Source organism: Nestor notabilis, unplaced genomic scaffold (assembly GCF_000696875.1).
Source record: "Nestor notabilis isolate BGI_N333 unplaced genomic scaffold, ASM69687v1 scaffold3196, whole genome shotgun sequence".
NCBI lineage: Eukaryota > Metazoa > Chordata > Aves > Psittaciformes > Psittacidae > Nestor > Nestor notabilis.
The window spans coordinates 97,967-119,287 of NW_009933130.1; the positions used below are offsets into that span (position 1 = coordinate 97,967).

Consider the following 21,321-nt stretch of genomic DNA (forward strand, 5'->3'; position numbering starts at 1 on the left):
GCGTGGAGCGGCTGCTCCAGTGTTTTGCTCTGTCTGTGATCTCTTGTAGATGCTGAGGATCTGTACAAGCGGCCCCTCACTTTGGAGGATCTGATCTGCTACAGCTTCCAAGTGGCCAAAGGCATGGAGTTTCTCGCCTCCCGAAAAGTGAGCTCACTACAACGTCAGGGCTGACCTTCTTCCACAGAACCATGAGTATCTGATAAGAGGAAATCCAAATACGCTTTTGAGCCTGAGTGATCTGCCTTTTGCTCTTATATCTAAGTGCTGGAGATCACATTCCTCTGGTGGTTAAGCAATAAGTAGCACTGAAGGAGTTGTGAAGGAATATCCATCATGTTCTTGGCTGCAAGGACTGGCATCTGTAACATGAGAGTTTAGATAGAAGGAGTGTGTACAGATCCTAAGACAATTCGTGGAACTGTCTCATAAATAAATGCAGAAAAGGCTTCTCATAAAGATCCTTCTGGTATGGCCAACAAAGGAACTACTGAAAAATGAAGAGGGAGTAGCCAGCTACTTATTTAGCTTGTCAGCAGTGTTGGAGCCTTTTGGATACAAAAAGAAGTATGTTTGTAGCCTGTGGGGTGCCTGCTTTTCAAGGAGATTGAATGCAGTACAGAGGCCAAAGCATGCACAACACTGAGTACGCACCGAGTGCCCAGCTCCCAGGGCAGCAGAGGCAGAGCCCCCCCCACACTCATGGCACTGCATTTGCAAATGGACCTGCAGCTGCTTTTTGACCTCTCTCAAATTTCCCACAGAAGAATTAGTTGGAGAATGGCCCTCCCTTCATCTCACCATCCTGTGAAGGTTATTTCACACAGAAAATGAGCTGTCACACTTGGTGTGTCCCCTCAGTTATTGTCTCTTCTGCACATGACAGTATATTTGCAGCAGATTCCCACAGACACTTTTCCTTCGCTAACCTGTTCACAATGGAAGTTCATTTATCTTTCCATTTCCCAAGCAGGTCTCCTGCTTCCTGCCCTCTAGCAGGGGCTCCTTGTCCAGGCAGAGCCTCTGATCTCATGTGTCCTCGTTCCTTCGCAGTGCATCCATCGGGATTTGGCAGCAAGGAACATCCTTCTTTCAGAGAACAACGTGGTTAAGATCTGTGACTTCGGGCTGGCCAGGGATATTTATAAAGACCCCGACTATGTGCGGAAAGGAGATGTAAGTGGAAGAAACCTGAAATGCTCAATCCTGGGGGGCAGGTCAGTCACAACAGGCAACAACACATTGTGTCCTCTGCATTCCCAGGCCAGGCTCCCACTCAAATGGATGGCTCCAGAAGCTATCTTTGACAAAATCTACAAGACAAAAAACGCAGAGTGATGTGTGGTCTTTTGGAGTGCTGCTCTGGGAAATATTTTCTCTCGGTAAGAATGGTTTAAACCCCATTTTCTCCCTTAATTTCTGGCTCTATTGCTAAGAGAAGCTTTTAACAAAAGGTGGTAACGCGGTGCCGTGTTTCTGCTTCACTTAGTACAAGTGCACAGTACAGATCAGGTGTAAAACACAGTCACGGGACTGAGGTCAGTGAGAACCCCTCCTGGCAAAACCAGTGAAATGCTGGGAAGGGGGAACAAAACACAATCCAAACCCTGGACCCAACATTTGTAATAACTGCAAGCATCAGAGCACAGAGCTAACCTGCTGCTTGGCAGTGAAATACTTCCGTGAGAGCTACGAAGAGTTTCCCTATCAGACCATAATCTCCTGCTTCAGGAAGCCACACAGCTGCACAGTTGCAGAGGATTACATCACTGGTGTAACACAAGGCAGTTTGCCCACATGACATTTCATCCCAGCTTGACTATCTTCCCCACAAAATCTAAGTAAGATTGTCTAAGAACAATGTATTGGCAGCAGCAGCCAACAGGTTGATCGGAGAACCAGTGCTAGACTCTGTGTAAGTCATTCTGGCAGGGAGGGGTTAGAAGGTGCTCTTCTGGTTGTATCATTTACAAGCCAGAAGGAGTAGTAATGGTGTCCTGTACGTACTATACATTTCACCTCACGGTGCTGTTAGAAATCTCAGCCTCACTGAGATCTGGTTACTGTCCAGCAGATAAAGCCCTGAACCTGAGACACGCAGTCTTGCAGACAGTTGGACTTTGCTGCTCTCACATTCTCCTTCCAGACTGGCAAGTGCTGTTTTCCTGAGGGGATTTAGGAATGTCAGCTCTGGCTTTCTAATCAGCACTCGCAGACAAAAGAAAACAAGCACCATTGTCAACTTAAGCTGCTGAGTTTTAAACCAAACTCTGTAATCTCCTACTATCTCTGATTCATGGCGCTCTGTTGAAACTGAGCTCAAGATGCCAAGTCCAGATCTGGATGCAAAGCCTGGAGCTGTTTCTAGCCTAAACTGTATTTGGGGCTGGCTGCAAAGATCCCAGCCTGATTCCAGTGCAAGTCTCTGATCTGGACCTTTCTCTAGTTCGTATCAGCATGCAAAAGAAGAGAGTTCACACTCAAAAGGTTGACACAAGTGGCAGTTTTGCCTTCTCCAGAGTTCAGCCCTATTTATTTAAAGTCCTGTTATTTGGCTGCACCACCTCCATGGCTCTGTAACAGCATCACCTGCTGAGTGTGTTTTGGAACACCACAAAAGGATGAGGCTCCAGAATCACGGGCAATGCCCCAGTTCCAATAGATTATTCCAGCAGATATATTAGCATTAGCATGCAGAAACACGCTCAGAGGGGACAGCCTCTCCAGTGAGCATCTCCAAGGAACCAAGTGAACTGAATACTGATGATGGCAAGGACCACTGCAGAGGGCAAACTGGTTGTATCATTCCCAAAGGTCCTGACAGGGCTTAACAAATGTGAACTTTGGGTCATTTGGCCTTTAATACTGAAGACTAATAAAAAATTAAAATACAGTCACTTAAATTCATCTCTATTTTTAACTATTTTTAAGAGAAATCTATCTGGTTTAATTTTAGATAGTCTCTTCGCTTAATAGAGGTGCTTACTGAAGCCATAGACTGTCCTCTTCTGAATTCAGAGGAATCCACTACATTTCTCCACAGAGCAGCCCCTGCCCTTGCTATGACACAGATCCCAAACTACTTTCCTCAGTCTATGGCACAGATTCAAAGTAGTCCTCTTGGCTAAGAGGGTTTTCATACAGCTCACCCAGGCATGCCTGTGGCTTGGCACTACTCACATCTGCAGCAATCCTGATAAATATTTAATTAAGGATTTGTGTCACTGATTGAATTCTCTTATATAAAAGTTTTACAGATCATTGAGAGCCAAGGGATGGAAGTTATTTGTCATTGCTACAGGGTATGTTTGGGCTCCCATTTGCAAGTGCTGCTTTTTACTGGGTCCCACACACTTAGCACCCTCTAAGAAAGGAACAAGGACTGATTAGTAAAACGCACTTTAGTTTGGTCGTGGTCCTTTCAGGGTCAGAAGATGAATGAAGCAGGATGGCTGCCTCCAGAAGGGCTGGCAGAACAGATCCATTATGGTGATACACAGGGAAATCAGGACTTGAGAGACTGTTCATTTGCATTGAGCTTTGTGTTATTGAAATGGGCTCAGCACACCTCGGGTCAGGTAATGGCAGCGATGTTTAATACATCTTGAAATCACTTACATGGTGCATTACAGAATGTCAGTGTCTCCTGCAATTTAAATGTGCACTGTTCACAGAGCAATCAGAGATAATTCTGTAAAGCAGCACTGCCTGGTAGCATAACATCAGCATCTTATTATCCTCCTAAAATAAAACCAAGATCAAAAGAGTGCTACCATACCCAATGTGTGCCACAGCTTGGAGCATTTTGGAAGAGATTTCCCCTAAGGAAAATGTCATGTGTAGACCTTACACCACATGTTGCAGCCTCAGCATCCCAAATCCAAGTTATGAGGCTTATCACATAGTCCCTTTGGTCACAGTGTAACTCTGGGAAAGGGACACTACAGGTTCTATCCATCTGCTTAATCAGAGAGATCCTGTGAGTTGATAGAAGCCTGTTTGGAGATCTTTGGCTAATGGGTGATGCGAGCTGAACATTAGATTAACAGAGGGTATTATGATCATAATGGCAGGTCAAAGACAAAACTAGGAAGGAAAACCAAGATACAAAGCAGAAAAGATGCTACTGACTATTTCCAACCTATGTAACTCCAGAAAACTCCAGAATACTGTGATCTGATACTTGCACATCAAGGGAATTCCGATGTGCTGTGGCTAAGTGTCCCTGAGCTTTGAACACCACCAGAGCCTATCTGCTGTGGAGAGATGCCCTCTCAGGAGGTTGCCAGGATCTCTGCTCCCCAGTGCATGGTTCTGCAGATCGAGTGGTCAGATTCACAGAGTAGAATAATTCTGGCACCAGCCACACTTTGGCACCCTCTTCACTGCTTTTATCCAGCAGATTTCTGCTGTGCTGCTTGTGCCCCCAAGTGCACAGCACATGATGGTGTTTCCTAACAGGAGGCGAAAAAATGCAGGAATGCTATAGATGGTACCTCATACGCGGATTCCTCGAGGGCTGGATACAGATCCAGATTTCATTCAATCCCCAGTGTTAAGACGTGATTAAATTCTTTCCAAATTCACTATCCAGCCTCTAAGCTGCCAAAATGTGCAGATGTTGTACAAGAAAGATCACAACCTTCAATGCACACACATATTTATACAAGTCATTCCCCTGAAGACAACCATTCCCATGGGGAAGTGGACCAAGTCTCACTCCTTCACTTGATGACTGCTAGGCCAACTTGTGTGCAAGTTAATAGAATACTCTCAATCCCTTTACAGAAGTCTGCATCTCGAAAGCAATTACAGTTGCTATGGACTGTCCTCCCAGGTTTCACACTAGCAATTGAGTGGCCCAAAAATAAGCAGCAGAAATTACTGATACATGTTGAATTCACTGGACTGGGAAACAGGGATTGTGCCATTCTGGAGCCTCCTCCTCATTTCTCCCCTCAGGTGCCTCACCATACCCTGGAGTGCAGATAGATGAGGACTTCTGCCGGCGGCTCAAAGAAGGCACCCGGATGAGATCTCCAGAGTACTCCACTCCAGAAGTGTAAGAGCTCCTGGTTTTGTACTCAGAGCTGACACGTGCCATTGAAGTGTTACACAAGAGACTGTGTTGAGGCGTGGAGGGGAAGGAGAGCTCAGGAGATGACAGCTGTGTATTCTGTTTCCAGTAAACACTGTAGTTGTGCGTATCTCGGGTATCCTGATACCACAGAGGAATGCTAGAGACAGACCGAGCCAGCTTGACCTTTGCTGACCAGATGAACACATCTCCCCACGTCAGTTGTAGTTCATGAATCTCCTGTAGTTCAGGAGACTGCTGTGTCTGCCTTGATTTCCAATTGTGTGACAGAAACCAGGCGCCATAACTATGACTTATTTCAGCAGTATCAATGGGGCCTAGCAGTCAGATTCTAAGTTATGTGACATTAAAAGCCTACAAGGCTCAGCTGAGGCTGGGATACAGAAGGAAAAAGCATCCCACATGGCAACTAGGACAGAATTCCAACATGGAGATTTGAGCCTGTCTTGATCCAAAACAATGACCAAAACAAGCAAGAATGAAACAGTCCGGAAGCAAAGCTTCTGTCCTTTTCCTTCCTTAATACCTGTGGTTTTTACTTAGCTACCAGACAATGCTGGATTGTTGGCATGGAGTTCCCACTGAGAGACCTACTTTCACCGAGCTTGTGGAGCGCTTAGGAGATCTTCTGCAAGCCAATGTCCAGCAGGTACAGTGACACAAACTGTTCCTCAGCAAATGCCTGCGTATAGATTTGGGGGGGGGGTGTATGTGAATGCCTGTGCACAGGTAAGGACGATGTTAAGTAGCAGTATTAGATTTGCCTTCATAGCAAGAAAATGGCTACTGGGATGAGTAAAGAAAACGTTAACAATTCAAAGGGGATTAGAGCTCAAAACTAGATGTTTACCCATCCATAATAAGCAGAAACTTACAGTAATTAAAAAAAGGCTCAGTTGCCCCTTAGAGGAACAACAGGGCTTTATCTCACAAACAATTTTAATTGCATTCCAGCATAGAGAACCGCTGTGGTGGGCTGACCCGGGCTGGATGCCAGGCACCCACCAAGCTGCTCTATCGCTGCTCTCCTCAGCTGGACACGGGAGAGGAAACAGAACAAAAGGCTCCTGGGTTGGGATAAGGACAAGGAGATCACTCAGCAATTACTATCATAGGCAAAACAGACTCGACTTGGGGAAATCAGCTTCATTTATTACTAATCAAATAAAGCAGAATAATGAGAAAGAAAACCAAATCCTAGAACACCTTCCCCTCACCCCTTCCTGCTTCCCAGGCTCAACTTCACCCCTGATTTCTCTGCCTCCTCCCCTGAGCACTGCAGGGGATGGGGAATGGGAATGGCTCCACCCGACATGGGAGAAGCTTCTGGCAGCTTCTCACAAGAGCCCCCCCACTACCAAAACTTGGCCACACAAAGGCAGTACAACTGCCAGCGGCTGGTCTGGACTTTCTGTCTCATTTTGCGAGCCTGTTCACCTGTGCTCTTTGGAGCTTGTAAAATGAGGCAGTTTAAAGCTCAGAAAGTCAATTACAGAATTATTAAACTCATACCAGTTAAACCAGTTGTCTTCTTCTTCAGTAAAAACACCCAGAGCCATTATGTAGCAATTTAATTTGAGAAGAAATCAAACACTCTCCCCCAGCTCATGCCACTTTGCAAACACTTTAGTGAAGCTAAGCTGCAGAGGGCCCAGTTTACAGTAAGAAGAGCTTGTGAGTTTTATCTTATAACCAAAGGAAATTAAGGAGACATTAAAATCCTGATAAGGGAATAGGGCCCTTCACTGCTTCTCAAAAGTAAGAAAATTAAAAAATCAAACAAAGGGAAGTTTGGACACGTAGTTCTAGGACTTGAGGGGAGAGTAGTTTCTGAAGGTTACTGCAGGGGTGTAATGACAATGCAGAGCTTACCAACATGTACAGCATCAATTCCTTGTGAGGACAAGAAACTAAACCCTCTAAGGCTGCCATTTCAAGAACTGTCTCTTCTTAAACTGCAACTCCTTAAGCTGAACATAAGGAAAAGGTCTTATACTGAAACCTGTTAAAGTTGTATCAGCCACAGGGGTTTTGCGACTTCATGCTGCTCCCTCCCTTCTCCCAAACACATTGGATTTAGGTGTGCCTGAGACTGGTCCCTTGGAATTCCCAAAGAACAGGGGAATGCAAGGACAATATCATAGAATCACAGAATGGTTTAGGTTGGAAGGGACCTCAGTGTAAAGCTCTGTAGAATACAATAACCTTATATACCTGAGATGCAGTACAAAATGACCTTTATCAACTTCATGTTCTCTTCTGTTATTACTTATATAGGATGGTAAAGACTATATTCCACTGAACATCACCTTGTGTCCTGATGGAGAATCTAACCCCAAAAGTTGCCCTGTGGAAGAGAACTCGAACAACTGTGTTAATCGCTGGAGTGCAGTGGAAACTGGGTAAGGAAAATGTATTCAGGGGTGGGAGGGAAGGAAGATCTCACATAGGTGGGCCCTGTTTGTGGTCCTCTCTCAGTATGGCTGTTGTAAAGGAGTTGGGCAGCCAAATGTGTGAGGACATTGTTCCTTAGTTACAAGAGATGAAAAAAGGAAGCTGGGCTGTGCTGGGGTGTTAACTGAGCTACTCACTGGTGCAGCATCTGCTCGGGTTTCATGCTGACCCCTCCACTCTCCTACTTTCAGTAACAACAGCAAGAAGCGACCACTGAGTGTGAAGACGTTTGATGAGGTGCCAGTGGAAAAGCAGAAAGTGATGCATGAGGTGAGTGAGGTGGCTGCATCCTGCTGCACCCGGTTCACAGATCACTTCTCACCAGCACCACGAGCACTTACTAGAGCTTTTGAAATCTGTTTGGTAAGAAAAGACCTCACATCAAGCAGAAGATTTAGCCCGAGCATCTCACACGTAGGTCTGTGTGACAACAAAGAGGGACCTGCATTTAGCTTAATAAATACTTTAAAGAGTAGCTCATTCATGACAACCTGGCTTTGATCAGGCTAAAGGGCTTTCCATTACATATTTCAATTGGTTTTTCCACCATAAGAAAGTGACAGCTCATTGAAATGGAGCCTTTGGAAGGAAATGTGTCCAGAACACATTCTGGCTGGCTGAGACAGCCAATCACTTGATGCTGGTGAGGGAGTTCAGTTCTGGATAGCCAAAACCAAGATTCAGGTTCCTGCTCTACTTGATTCACACAAAGGGTTTTAACCCTGGATTTTCCTCACTCTAATTGAACGTGTTTATTGCTAGTTCAATGGCACTGCAGGGTGAGAGTGTGGTGAAAGGTTTTATTTTCACTCCAGTGGAAAACAAAAGCTTGTTTTGTTACGGAATGACGGTTCTGCTTTTGGCTTCCTTTGAAATTACAGCTTCCAAGGGTGGAAGGTTTAGGGAGGAGCCATGAAGAGGAAAAGGGCAAGCATCAGATGGGTAGGAGCAGTAAAAGGAGAGAAGGATGTACACAGTTCACAGAAACAAGCTGCTCTGTCCCCCCTGCTCCAGCTAAGCCATTCCTCAGGCCAGCTCTCTTGGGAAGGGCCAAGTCTCCATATTCCATGTCCTTGACTAATACAGTGTATTTCTCACCTGTTCTGTTACCATGCACCATTATTCCCTAGTATTTTGTGCCTTTATCAGTGCATCTTAGGGATTAGAAGACTTAGAATTTGCTCTGGCTCCTGCATCTTTCCACTTGCAGGATAAAAATCTGTCCCTCTGAATCACACAAAGACATTTACTAGATAGAGCTGGCATCAGTAAGAGATAACTGCTGCCAGCATGAGCACTTTTCTAAATGCTCTCTCTTCGTGCCATTTTAAAGTAAGTCCTAATACATTGAGAGATCAGACATAAATGTGATATTTCAATGAGGATCTTCTAAAGCAAAATGATGGCGTGATCTGCTTCTGGACAAAGTAAGTGCACTTGGATTACTAAAATTATCCTAAATATCAAGACATTAAGACTGATGAGATTCCAAGTAGTTGTCCAGGAACTCTTAAAAGTGCTCCACCACCTTCCTGCAATTGTGCTGCTTTTTAAATGGGAGTTTCTGTTGATATTCTTGTAGCAATTCTTCTCTAAGCAAAATGCAAAGCAGTTGGGGTTTTGACAGACCTAATCCATTTAGGACTTGACTTAATGCTTTGAAAACCGGTTTCTAGACTGATCTGATTAGCAACCGATATACTGTCAAAGCTTATAAAAAGGCTTTTGCTCTTTCTTTATTGTTTGCTGGGATGATTTTTTTCTGTTATATTATATAAAACTGATGATATTTTCAACGTTTGACTGGTAAAATAAGACTAAACAAGAGTTTCACTTTCCCTGCTGAAGTCTTCTGGTTTTGGCAGACAGGCAGACATGCAACTTTCCACCATCACACAGAATCACAGAATGGTTTGGGTTGGAAAGGACCTTAAGATCACCCAGTTCCAATCCCCTGCCATGGGCAAGGACACCTCACACTAGACCATGTCACCCTGGGCTCTGTCCAACTTGGCCTTGAACACTGCCAGGGATGGGGCAGCCACAGCTTCTCTGGGCACCCTGGGCCAGCGCCTCAGCACCCTCCCAGGGAAGAGCTTCTTCCTTATCTCCAACCTGAACTTCCCCTGTGTGAGTTTGAACCCATCACCTCTTGTCCACAAAATGTTTCAAATGCAAAGGAACCCCCCCGAACTTTTAATGGTTTTAAATGACTTAAACCAAGGGCTGTGCATGCCTGGAACCTGCAGAGCACCCAGCACAGTGACAGCTTGATCTGAATTACAACCTGGAGACTCAGCGTTAAGTGCAACTGAATCACAGCCTCAAGTTTAAAACGAACCAAGACAATTTTGTTGGACAGCTCATAAGAAATCCATAACCAAAGTACAATAAGCTTTTTAGGGTACAGACCCTTGCAAAACACTTGAGTTTACCTAAATGATATTGAACTGCCACTTCTTTAACATTTCAATGTTTCTAATAGCGTATTCATAGGAGGTATTTTTCTGAGAGAAGCCAGTATTACTGGATGTATTCTGTATGAATTTCTGTCTATTCATATCTCAGCTCTCCTGCCTCGATGGTATCCATATGTCATGCTTGATACCAATTTCAAGTTTGAAAATGTCAAATTATTTTGTGATATGTTCATTTTAAAGGGTGCTCTTCTAAAATACAGATCAAAAACTTGATCATCACAAAACCAAGGCAGATGTTCTCAGGCTAAATAGGAGCATTAGCAGGAAGAGCTGGATAAGAGCTGATCATATAGGCCCTGATTAATCTGAAGAATGAGCTTAATGTCATATACCAGTGAGACATCTCTCTGTGTTAAAACTCTACTAAACAGCACAGAATTGAGAGTTTTGATGCAACCATTTGCCCTCCAAGTTGTTGGTTGGAATCTTGTGATCACTGCGAATAGCTGGTAGCTCCTCTATCAGCTCCAGTGCAGCAGCACCCAACACTACAGCAGAACATCTACAGATGGCCACCTCACTGGCAGTAACACAGAGACAGGGATGCCCAACCTCAACAGCCCACAGTGAAGGAGAAGTTGGACTCTCCTGCCCTTGCTCTGTCTGCTCTGCACCTGCACACAGTTGTACAAGGTGAAACTCTACCAACTTGCCTAAAAGCAGTATCATCACTCCCCTCTCTACTGAAGTTAATGTGTTCAGTCTGACTCTGCTCCCCACAGAACCATTTCTAATGTAAAAGCCTCTGTGCTGGCACAATCCCTTGGGGCTCTGCTGATGTTCTCTTCCTTTTGCCCCTCAGGAGTCAGACAGTGGGATGGTGTTGACATCAGATGAGATAAAAAGCCCGAAGAGGCTGGAAATCCGCTCCTGGCCCTACGGGATCATGGCTCTAGCGTGAGTACTTTGGGGTGTTTCTTTTGAAGACAGTTTCCTATTCAGGAAAATGCTTCTGAAATCTGCAGTTTTGTTTCTGATTCTGATTTCTGGAGTGTTCTCTGAAAACTACTGATGACGTTTCTATTTGTTTTCTCTGTAGTAAACTCAATGATCTTTCCCTCCAGAGCTTGTTCTACATCATGTCACCATTTTTTTTATACATTGAAAGAAATTACAGACTAGAGAAAAAGCTAGTGCAGCTTCTGCAGAGTATGGGAGAGTTCACATAAGAGTGCTCAGCCAGAACCAGGCAGAACTTCACAGGGGATAACTCCCTCAGAGAGAAAAGCAAGACTGAAGGAGTTTGCAGTGTCTTTTCAGGCCTTGAACACATAAACTCCTGGATGTTTGAAGGCAGGAGAGAAGAAGAAAGAGGAAAAGGTTCCCAAAGGAAGGCTAGAGAACCTGGCAGCACTACCCCAGAGCATTCAGATGCTACAGGTTCTGCTGGCCACGAGTGTGACCTCAGGAGTAACGTTGTTCAGCAGTAGTTCTGCTGCAGCGCTGTCCCTGTGATATACCTGTTGGGGGATTAGCAGAGATCCAGACACGGTTCCATGGTTTTATCCTGTGCACATGCTGAGGATTTCTGCCCAGCACCGTGCATTGCTATGGAGACCAAACGGCACCAGCTCTAAAAAAAGGAGCTCAAATGTCAGAGCTGCATTACAGCGACACTTCACCTGGGCTGATTCACCTCTCGAGCCTGCAGGATGCCATGCTGACACAAACCCAGCCTCCTGACACGACTTACCCTCCTCAGCATTTCTGTCAGTCACCTCTGACTGCTGTTTCCCTACTGCATGTCTCCTGTTTGGGTAAAGAGTTGGCAGAGGAAGGTTCTCTCCCCCCTTCCAGGCTTTCTGCTGAAAATCAACATCCAGCCAGATGTAGAAACAGGAATTCCATAACAGCTTGTTCTTTCAAGACTTCCAGGAAAACCTCCTGCACTGCTCTTCGCCCCCTGGGATGAACGTGAAGCACCACGACTCAGCTGGCTCAGAGCATCCCTGCCTGACCCACACAGCTGGGCTCTCCCAGTTACAGGCCACACTTCCACAGGGATTCCATTCATTGCAAGAGACCCAATACATTCTGTGCCAGCCACACCACGAAGGACCATCTTAACAGAGGTCTGCTAGAAAAGCAAAGCCTGCAGCAAGCTGGGTTTGCTGTCTCCTTATTCCCAGGACCCTAAGTCCCACTGAATAGACAGAGGCGTCCTTTGTCTTGGCCACAGCCTTCACTGAGTGGTTCAGGTCCTGCTGAGATAGCTTTTTGGCCAGCTGCTTTTATGCTTTTTAATCTCACAGAGTATCACTGGCCTAACTAACACTTTCAACATAGTGGCAGAGCATCCTTAAGCCCTCTCATTTGAGAACGTGACACCCCTTGGCACTTTCGCACTGCTAACTTATAAAAACCAGCCTCAGAAGCCTATAGAATAGTCCAGGAGAGGTCAGAAGGGAGTGCTGGTTTAATAGGGGAGATAAAGTCACCCTTGTTACTTGTGTATCTCTATCAAAAACATTTATCCTGGATCCTTTTCAAACAGCCCTTCTTTCCTAAAACAAAACTGTTCAAAGCTTAGCATGTTTTCTAAAGCAGGGTGGCTGCATTTATTATTTTTGGCCAAACCCTTGCTGTTTATTTACCTTGCACTCATTTCTCTGTGGAGTTTAAAATTTGCCAACACTACACCCCACAGAGTGTCAGTGTCAAGAGTTTAGCGAAGATGAATCTGATCCTCTGGGCCTGGCACCACTCTTACACTGGACTAACCATTTCTGAGCTTTAAGCATTTTATGCTGCTGAAGCAGAAAGTCACAACAGTTGCTGTAGTGAGAGACAGAAAAATTGACCAGGATAATGACACTGGAGTCACCATTCAGGGAAGCACATTCAACTCAGGGGAGATTTAATGATGAGGTGGCTCTGGTGTCAGGTCGCATTGCAGAATATTAACAGACTACTGCCAAGCACTGCCTTAAAATGCTCCCAGAGACTCTGTAATCAAGTTACTGCTTAAGATTATAACAGGTTTGGTATCTGCTCAATTGTCCTGCCTCCATCCCTCTCCCTTCTCCCCCCCCAACCCAATTATCCTGAGCTGCTCTGAAATGACTTCCCCAGCTCTGGCCAAGTCCCATGGCACCAGCTGACAGGCTTAGCTGATACGCTCTGGGCTCTGGATGCTGCATCCAGACTCCGTCACTGAGGGCTCTGCCTGTACCAGAGCCAAAGTCAGTAATACTGGAATAAACTGATTTTGCTCAGGAGCATCAGGCATTCGTGTCCAGTGCAAGGTGCCCAACAGAAATATGTTTGCTCCCCAGCAGGCCTCAGTTTCAGAAGGTTTTTGTTCTGTGATGAACACGTTGCGATTGCACGTGTACTTACTGCTGCGTCACGCAGCACCTTGCACTATGACCTGACTTGAACCCTCCGAAACAGAAGTAACTTTGAATGAGTAACTACTCAGGAGTTATGTAAGCCACTTCTAGGATTATACTATACACTTAGAATGGCAAGGACTACAAGGAGAGTGTGAAAGGCTGTGGTCCCCAGCCTGGTTCTGATGGCAGCGCTTTTCATCTCACTGAGGTAGTAAAGGGCCAGGTGACCCCCTTTGCCCCATGCCAGGGGACACACACTTACTGAGTGGCTGGCTTTCCCTGGTGGAACTTTATGTTAGCTGAACTTTGCATTAGAAGTGTTTCAAAACAGTGAATTCTTGACTCTAACCCCCTGAGCTCTCTGTGCCAGCAGACTACTGATGCACTGATACTGCCTGGGGGGAAGCCAGGATTTAATTCCTAGTGCACAGCACCCCATCTGAAATGTATTAAAGCAAACTGTGAATCAGTCATAACTATCAGGAGGAAAAATAACCCTTTTATTTCTTTTATTGTAGACAAATTTAAAAATATTAATCATCTTACTCTGTGCCTCATTAAACACCTATGAAAGCTGCAGCAAAGCCCTGGAGCTCCTATGTGTTATTAGGAGCAGACAAACTGCTCCACTTGGCAATGCTCAGCCCAGTTCCTCATTTTTTCCTAATCACAGCTTCTGAACAAGGCCAGGATTCCTACATGGAATCATAGAATCCCAGACTGGTTTGGGTCGAAGGGACCTTAAAGCTCATCCATTTCCAACCCCCTGCCACGGGCAGGGACACCTTCCACTAGAGCAGGTTGCTCCAAGCCCCTGGGTCCAACCTGGCCTTGAACACTGCCAGGGATGGGGCAAGTGTGGACACAGTTCTCTGCTTGTTTTTCCTATTGAGGGCATCTTACTGCAAAGCAGTAAAAGCTGCTCCACAGCACTGGGAGTAAGCGCTGCACTTGGCACTCCAGTCCCTCACTGGAAAGGGTGATTTTCTTACAGTCATCTCTCTTTCTCCACGTTCCTCTTCAAGTCACTGACCCTGAGATTCAGGCTAATAGAAACTGGCTCCCTCTCACACAGAATCAACAGCTCCAGTAATGATTTCCCAGCTACCAGTGATTTTCTACCTCTACCCAAAATCCCTCGTTCCTAAGATAGGATGAAGAAGTCTCATTAGGTCATTTAGGCCTTCCAGCTATCACAGGATTATCCTGTGGTAAGTTCTAACCAGCTCTGACACTTCTCCAGAAAACTTAAAAAAGACTGAAAGATTACTTAATATTCAGGCTAAAATTCTCTTCATCTAGTTTAATTCCTTGACTTTTCAGCTTCATCTGTAGCAGGAAATCTGACATAACACAGTAAAAATGGGATCTGTTAACAGCTCTCACTGCCCACGGTACCATGCTGAACCACACTTTGTCCAAGCTTGTGTCCAAGACCTCCTATAACTATATTGTGTCCCACACAGACACAAACACAGTGGCAGTGTTCAGATTCTCATCTTTCCCCTTATCCTGCCCCAAACATACACATTCTTGCAAGGACAAATGAGTTTTCAGGTTGGTGGTTGTGCAAAACGTGACCAGTTTGGGTCACGGTGCTCATGTGCCTGATGGTCAGTATTGTGCCGTGCTGAGAATACCAACAGCCACTGGTATTCTCTGTGGGACTGTGCTGAGAGACTCGTGGCTATAAGCAGCTTTATCAAAACTGAACATCTCCTTTATCACATCCTGCAGCTGCAGCACTCACAAGTCAGGCAGAGGCAAATAAATGAGTAAGGAAACACCTTTTGGGCAGTGGAGAAGCACTGAAGCAAGCCACGGCCTGCTTTTAATGAAATTAGTTAATTACACAACCACTATGAACTTCTGGAGCTGCATAATTGTGTGATTAATCACACCTAATGCCCTCAGTCAGAAAGTGTTTATCAGTGGGGTTCAGGGAGAATTCTCCTCTCTTATGTGGGTGGTACAATTGGCTCAGAGCAGAGAGGTTTGCCCTCTGGAGCAGCAAGTGCTGCCCGCCAGCACAGGCCAGGCTGGTGCCTGATGCAGTGTGGCAGTGTCTAGGTAGCAAATGAGATTCCAAGGACAGACAGAAAAGGGATGCTGCAGTCTGCTTTTCCAATATACAGTCCAAGCATATATACATTTCTCTGTGGCTGAACATGAACAGAGCAGACTGAAATACCAGTAATATAGAGCATTAGAGGGAAAAATGCAAAGATCCCTGGATAGCTGTAATTTAGCAAATGCATTTAGATGAAAGGAATAGTTCTGCAGTTAATTGCATTTCAGTCTGCCATAAGATAGCTAATGACAAAACTTGCTTCTGACCCAACTCATCAGCTTTCTGTCTTTAGAGCTAATATTAGATGTCAGCATTTAAGAATCCTTCTTCAAACATCAGCCTGATTTCAGGGATAGGCAGAGTTATTCCCAGATATCCAGTCCCTTGACCTACACGTGCAGAGACCTAACAGGAACACTTGCTGGGAGTCTATATGGGTCTGAACATTTCCCATTGTGTGGCCAACCTAAACCCTAGTAACATTTCTCCTTCCCCAGCACTCTGAGATATGCAGGCCGGGGGCCAAGTTAAACAGATACTTTCAAGCTCCTCAAGTTTCCACTGCCAACATTAATACTTGGCAAATGAGAAGCCAGAGCATCCATGGAATTGTCTGACACGAGTCAATAGAACTGAGCAACAAAAAGAGAAACACATAAATAGTCAATCAAAGCTGTGGTTCCTTTGCTCGTGCCAGGGAAGAATTTATCTACAGAGAAAGTGTGTGTGTACAGAAAGGGAGAGCCGCCAAATGTACAGTGGCAGAAGAAGCTTCCACTCCCATTTTTCTCCGGATGAAGAGGAAAAGTTTAGATGGTGGAAGCAAAGCAGAATGTGCCACATTTGTGATGAAATTCTCTTTCCCTTCCTCCAGTTGCTGTATCTGTCTCTTAGTTATTGTTTGGTTTCCTGGAGCAGGAACTGGCTTTGCTTTCTTTCAAAAGCACCACACTCTGAACCCATCATCAACTGCTGGGGACTTAAGCACTGCAACAGTACAAATAAAACCAGTGTCATGACTTACACAACCATTTGATGAACTGCTGATGATTCAGATTAGGTTGGGGTCATTAGAACATCTGTGAAATACACAGAAAGTGCCTGATTCTAAACTCTCCCAGGCACACTGTAAGTCACTCTGAACTGAGACATGAGCTCTGCCACCATCAGCCCGTGAGTGAGGCTGGTTCCAAAGAGATGCTTGTTAAAGGGTCCTAAGCAAAGTGGAGAAGCTCAAAAGCCATTCCCACATCGGGATCCTTGAGAACCAACCTTAAACCATCAGACCTATTCCAGTGAATTCCTCTGATGGAAGAAACCAGGCTTAATAGAACAGTATTTTTAAGGCAGTCTATGACAGAAAGTACCTTTTTTTGTCTCCACAACACTTGCTGCTCCTCAAGGTCACCTTGTGATACAAATCCTCTCCAGGCTTCTCCTACTTTTAACATTGAGGTTGCTCCATGTGATGGAAGTTGCTTCTCTCCCACTGCCTTCATCACCTATAATAAGAGAAGACAGCAGAAAATGAAAGCTGGCTCTGTAACAGCATCAGTCACAGGCCAGCAGCTGGGATGCTGGAAAGTGCTGCCCTCTGCTACTGTGCTGCTCAGTGATGTTAAAGGGATAGAGAATATAAGGGAGATTTTGCCCTACCCTGCAAGAGAGTGTTCAACACACTCTTGCTTTCGGTATCATTTTAAATTAGAGTCTGTCATAGATGATTTCATCCTTTATTCTACTTAAAGAAAAGTCATAGCCTTCAGCTCTGCTTTCAGAAAAGTCAAATTTCTACTGACCTGTGTCAGAACAATGACAGAAATACTACTGTATGTACAGGACAGGTGCATTTACATCTAAGATATATACGTAGTGCACTGGAATGTGGTAAGCTAAACAGACAGGGCAACAGGACTCCTGGATTTACTCCTAAATCTACTTTTACAACACTAAGTTATTTGAAATACCTAATTCAGTTCCCTTATTCATCTGTAAAATGTCACTGTCTTACAGCATGCCGCAAAGGTAACTTGAAATGATTTATTTTTAGCAATAATTTTGACCATCAATTACACACAGAGACAAAACCATATGGAGACAGGGTCCATATATCTACTGTTTGTTCTCAACAGGCGGAGAGCTGTTAGCAAGAGCAAAGAATCCATTTTATCTGACCATGAGGCTGTCAAATACCAGCCAGCAGTGCAGGTAGAAGAGGACACCATGGACTTCACACTGGAAGACTCTGTTCTCCTCCCTATGGATCCAAACCTGGAATGCCACAGCCCACCTCCAGATTACAACTCTGTTGTTCACTACTCGGCCCCTCCCGTGTAACCAGCCCAACATCTTGCTCCTCACCCATACTGGAATCTTTCCTGCCTCCATGCCTGGATAGAGAGGCTGGGTAAAACCAGGAGGGAAATCTGACAGGACAGTGGTTCATATGTTTCTTCTGGCACATCTCTGATGTGAATAGAAACGTTTCAAGAGCATCTTCTTTCCTGTCTTTAAAGGCCTATTGCAATGTATGCAGTAAATTAACATTCTATCAGAATCAGAAGAGGAGTTGTAACCCAGTACAGCTTCTGCTCCTTCCTCCCCTAGCTGGGACTGCTCGCTGGCATCTGCACATTTACAAGTTCCTTCATGCACATTTTACTCCATAAGAGCCACCAGGAGTCGTGCCAAGCCTGTTGTGAAAACCAGATTCATTCTCCTGGTCCTGCACACATCCTGCAGGGATCGTTTAGTACAATGCTGTAAGGGATCAGAGGAAAACAACAGCCAGGTTTGGGAGAAAATCCAAACCTGAAGCATCATCCTTAACGTGGGATCTCACCTTCCAGAAATACTAGTGAACTATTTGGAAATACGAAATGTTTTGGTTACAATTTGTGTTTTAATGATTTCCATTGCTTACAGGATGCCCACGTGAAAATGCAATGGCACAGAGGAAGCAGATAACACCCATGTATCAAGAGCGAAGCTGGTGTTTCGGGCCATTAGAGCATAGTGGGGTTAAATCTGTGTTTCCCTGTGTTTTCTCCTTGATCAACCAGCAATCTGTTTAGCATAAATGCAACAGGGACCCTTGATGGAGATGGATGTGTAACAATTGCAAGGCAAAATCACTGCCCTAAGTAAAAAGCTTCTTAAAGTTAAATAGACAGAATCTCCCATTGCACGTGCACGTGCCTGTGTGGATGTGCGTAAGCAGGGTTACACATAAATGCACAGACACCCTTGGCACCAGCAGGGTAGCAGCATTTTTATGTTTCCTTTCTGCACACAGGCTATTTACTAAAAAACCAAATTAAATATCAAAAAAAGGCATTTCCTTTGGATTCTGTGGCATATCCGAACAGTGTGATCCTGGAAATGCTCGCCCAGGCTAAACTGTAAGCCTCGGTCCCACGCAGACCCCATGCATACTCAAAACTGCTTCAAAAGTAAGCAAATAACCTTTGTCATTTCAACCACAACACAAGCAGAGTTGACTTCAGAAGTCTAGGAAGGGAGGAAGTTTCTAGGCTGCAAGCAAGGATGGAGAGATGCTCATCAACAGTCAAGGCTATAACCTCCTAAGCCATAAACCCGGATCTATAAATGACTGTAGAGTTTCTTCCAAGGTCTTCGCAGCCCTTTCCTTTTCCTCTTATACTTGACACTGGTTTAACTTCTTCAGAGAAAAGGAATTTTTCTTCATTATTCCAAACTCCAGGATAAAAAACCCCCAACACTTGCAAAACAGTTCTATTCCCTTGGCAAAGAGAACACTTCTGGATGATGGGTTATAGCTGGCTACACTGAAGTAAACAGAAACAAGCCTCAGGTATTATCAAAGCGGGAAGCAAATCTCCAAACCCCATTCCATGTTAACTGTGAACACTACAGCACCTGAAGTAGGGGCTCTTGGACACTGCACTTCTCCTGCTCCTTGCCTTCAGATTCAATGTATTATGGAACTCACCTGCAGTAACTCACTTGTTTATAGTGGATCTGCTCTGTACTTGCTTTATGGTCATTTTTGCACTTCTTTGTATTTTAATACCTATGTATTAAGTAGAGCTGGTTGTATAAAGAAGAAACTACTGGGAAGGAATTCATGTGATGAGCCCCATTGAGCTCACTGGATCAGTTTTTCATCAAACAGGAACTGAACTATCTATAGCTCTGATCAAAGAATCAATCGCTTCCTTTGGGAATAATTTATTCATATGGCAAAGAGGAAAGAGGTGCAGACAGTTTGTTTGGTAATGGCAGCGGTGTGAAAGGGGTTGTTATTGTGCCACCTTCTGTGGGAGAGGAAAATGACAGCGTTTAAAAACCTTCACTTACAAACTTTAAGTACATACAGGGAAAATCCCTGCAAGTATGCAGTATGTTTGGAAAAGGAATGGGAAACACCGATGGGTGAATGGTCTGTTTCCGAGACCTGAAAAATAAGTGTCATCTCTCCACCTCATCAAGGATGGACTGTAGAGGTTTCTCTGAGACCAGAGCAACATGGAGCATGTTTCCTGAGCAGGACCCAGCAGTGTCTGTCAGCATGGTGAGAGGTGACATGAAAACAGAGCTCAGGGGCTCAGCTTTAACACACTGGTGCCATTGGCAACCCCTGAACATTGAGGGCTCCTCTGCAGTGGCAAAATCACCTTGAGCTGTATCAATGGCCATTTCTTCAGAGAGCAAAGACACCCCTGAACCACAACAGTGGCCTTTGGGTGCTCTGGAGATGGCCAGTGACTGATGTTTGGGCAGCTCTGTTTCCTATGTTTATTTTCAGTGGAAGATTTTTTCCCCTCCTTATAGCAAATGTAACAAGCAAAAGTATTGCCTGAAAAGTATTATTGAACATATGTCTTCTATTTTATTTACTAATATTTTGTTTGTCCTTTTCTCTCCTCCCTTAATTTAATTATGGTTCTTTTCTTACAATGATGTATATAGTTTACCCAGTAGAAACAAATATAGTGATTCATTTATACGGTAAAAATTGTAACATTTTAGTCAAAAGAGAAAGAGATACTCAGACCTAACAGAGTTAAGTATTGTTACTAAACATTTCACTAATGCTTGCAGGCCAGGCACCAGTTTACAGTACCTACTAGTGCCATTTCATAGCAGTTCTCCCCTTGGCTGTGAGTATCTCCAGCTCTCACTTACTCTCCACGTTAGTTTCAGTTAGGAAACAGGGATCTGGAGGAATCTGGCAGGTTTATCTCATTCCTGGGAGTGTCTCCATGCAGCTCATGGTAAGGGTGAGGAAGTTGCACTGCCTCTGTTCTGGCTGGCATATTGGCCAGAGGATCAGAAGGGGGCAGGTTGTTTAAATGATGTGATGTTTATTATTTTTGCAGACTTCTCAGGGATTCTTACTCCACTCTTGCTTTATCTAACCTGAGCTCAGTGCTGCCTGGCATTAACACGTACCTTTGTTGTCTTTAATGGTGCTTACTCCTACTGGTTTTATCCTCTTGTAACCCCGGAGGATCGGGGCAGAGGAACTCAAGAGCTCACACAAATGTGCTGTCTTCTCTCCAGTGGTCCCCTGCCACGTAGGTGTCCAAGGGTAAGTGCCTTCACCTGCAGGGTATTGCTCAAGCTAGCATTTTTAGCAGTTTCCTATTGCCTCTTTTCTCTACTTTTCATCTATTTCTTGATATTTGTTCTTCGGAGTCTCTTTGGATTCCTTTCCTTTGCCTTTAAAGTAAGATCAGGTATAGGACTCATTTCACTCTGCTCTTTCCTGTATATTCTGTGCTTGCAGAGGCTGAAGTAGATAATCTAAAGGAAGCTTTTTTCACACTACATTGTTGGCAAGGAAAAGGAGTTTATAAAGGTTTGTCTGGAATCTCTCTGTATCCTTCCCTGAATGAG

General features: G+C 44.6%; 1 protein-coding gene across 1 annotated transcript in view; it reads left to right on the top strand.

The window, feature by feature from the left end:
• The window catches only part of LOC104407420 (vascular endothelial growth factor receptor kdr-like), a gene marked incomplete at its 5' end in the record, with an annotated part of 83,869 nt that extends 66,094 nt beyond the window's left edge, over window positions 1-17,775 (top strand). Inside the window, 10 exon segments of the mRNA XM_010016700.1 lie at window positions 50-147; window positions 1,054-1,176; window positions 1,264-1,317; window positions 1,319-1,382; window positions 4,963-5,062; window positions 5,642-5,747; window positions 7,376-7,500; window positions 7,744-7,822; window positions 10,835-10,929; window positions 17,571-17,775. Of these exon segments, the coding sequence (XP_010015002.1) occupies window positions 50-147; window positions 1,054-1,176; window positions 1,264-1,317; window positions 1,319-1,382; window positions 4,963-5,062; window positions 5,642-5,747; window positions 7,376-7,500; window positions 7,744-7,822; window positions 10,835-10,929; window positions 17,571-17,775 (1,049 nt within the window).
• Window positions 17,776-21,321: the final 3,546 nt, after the last annotated feature.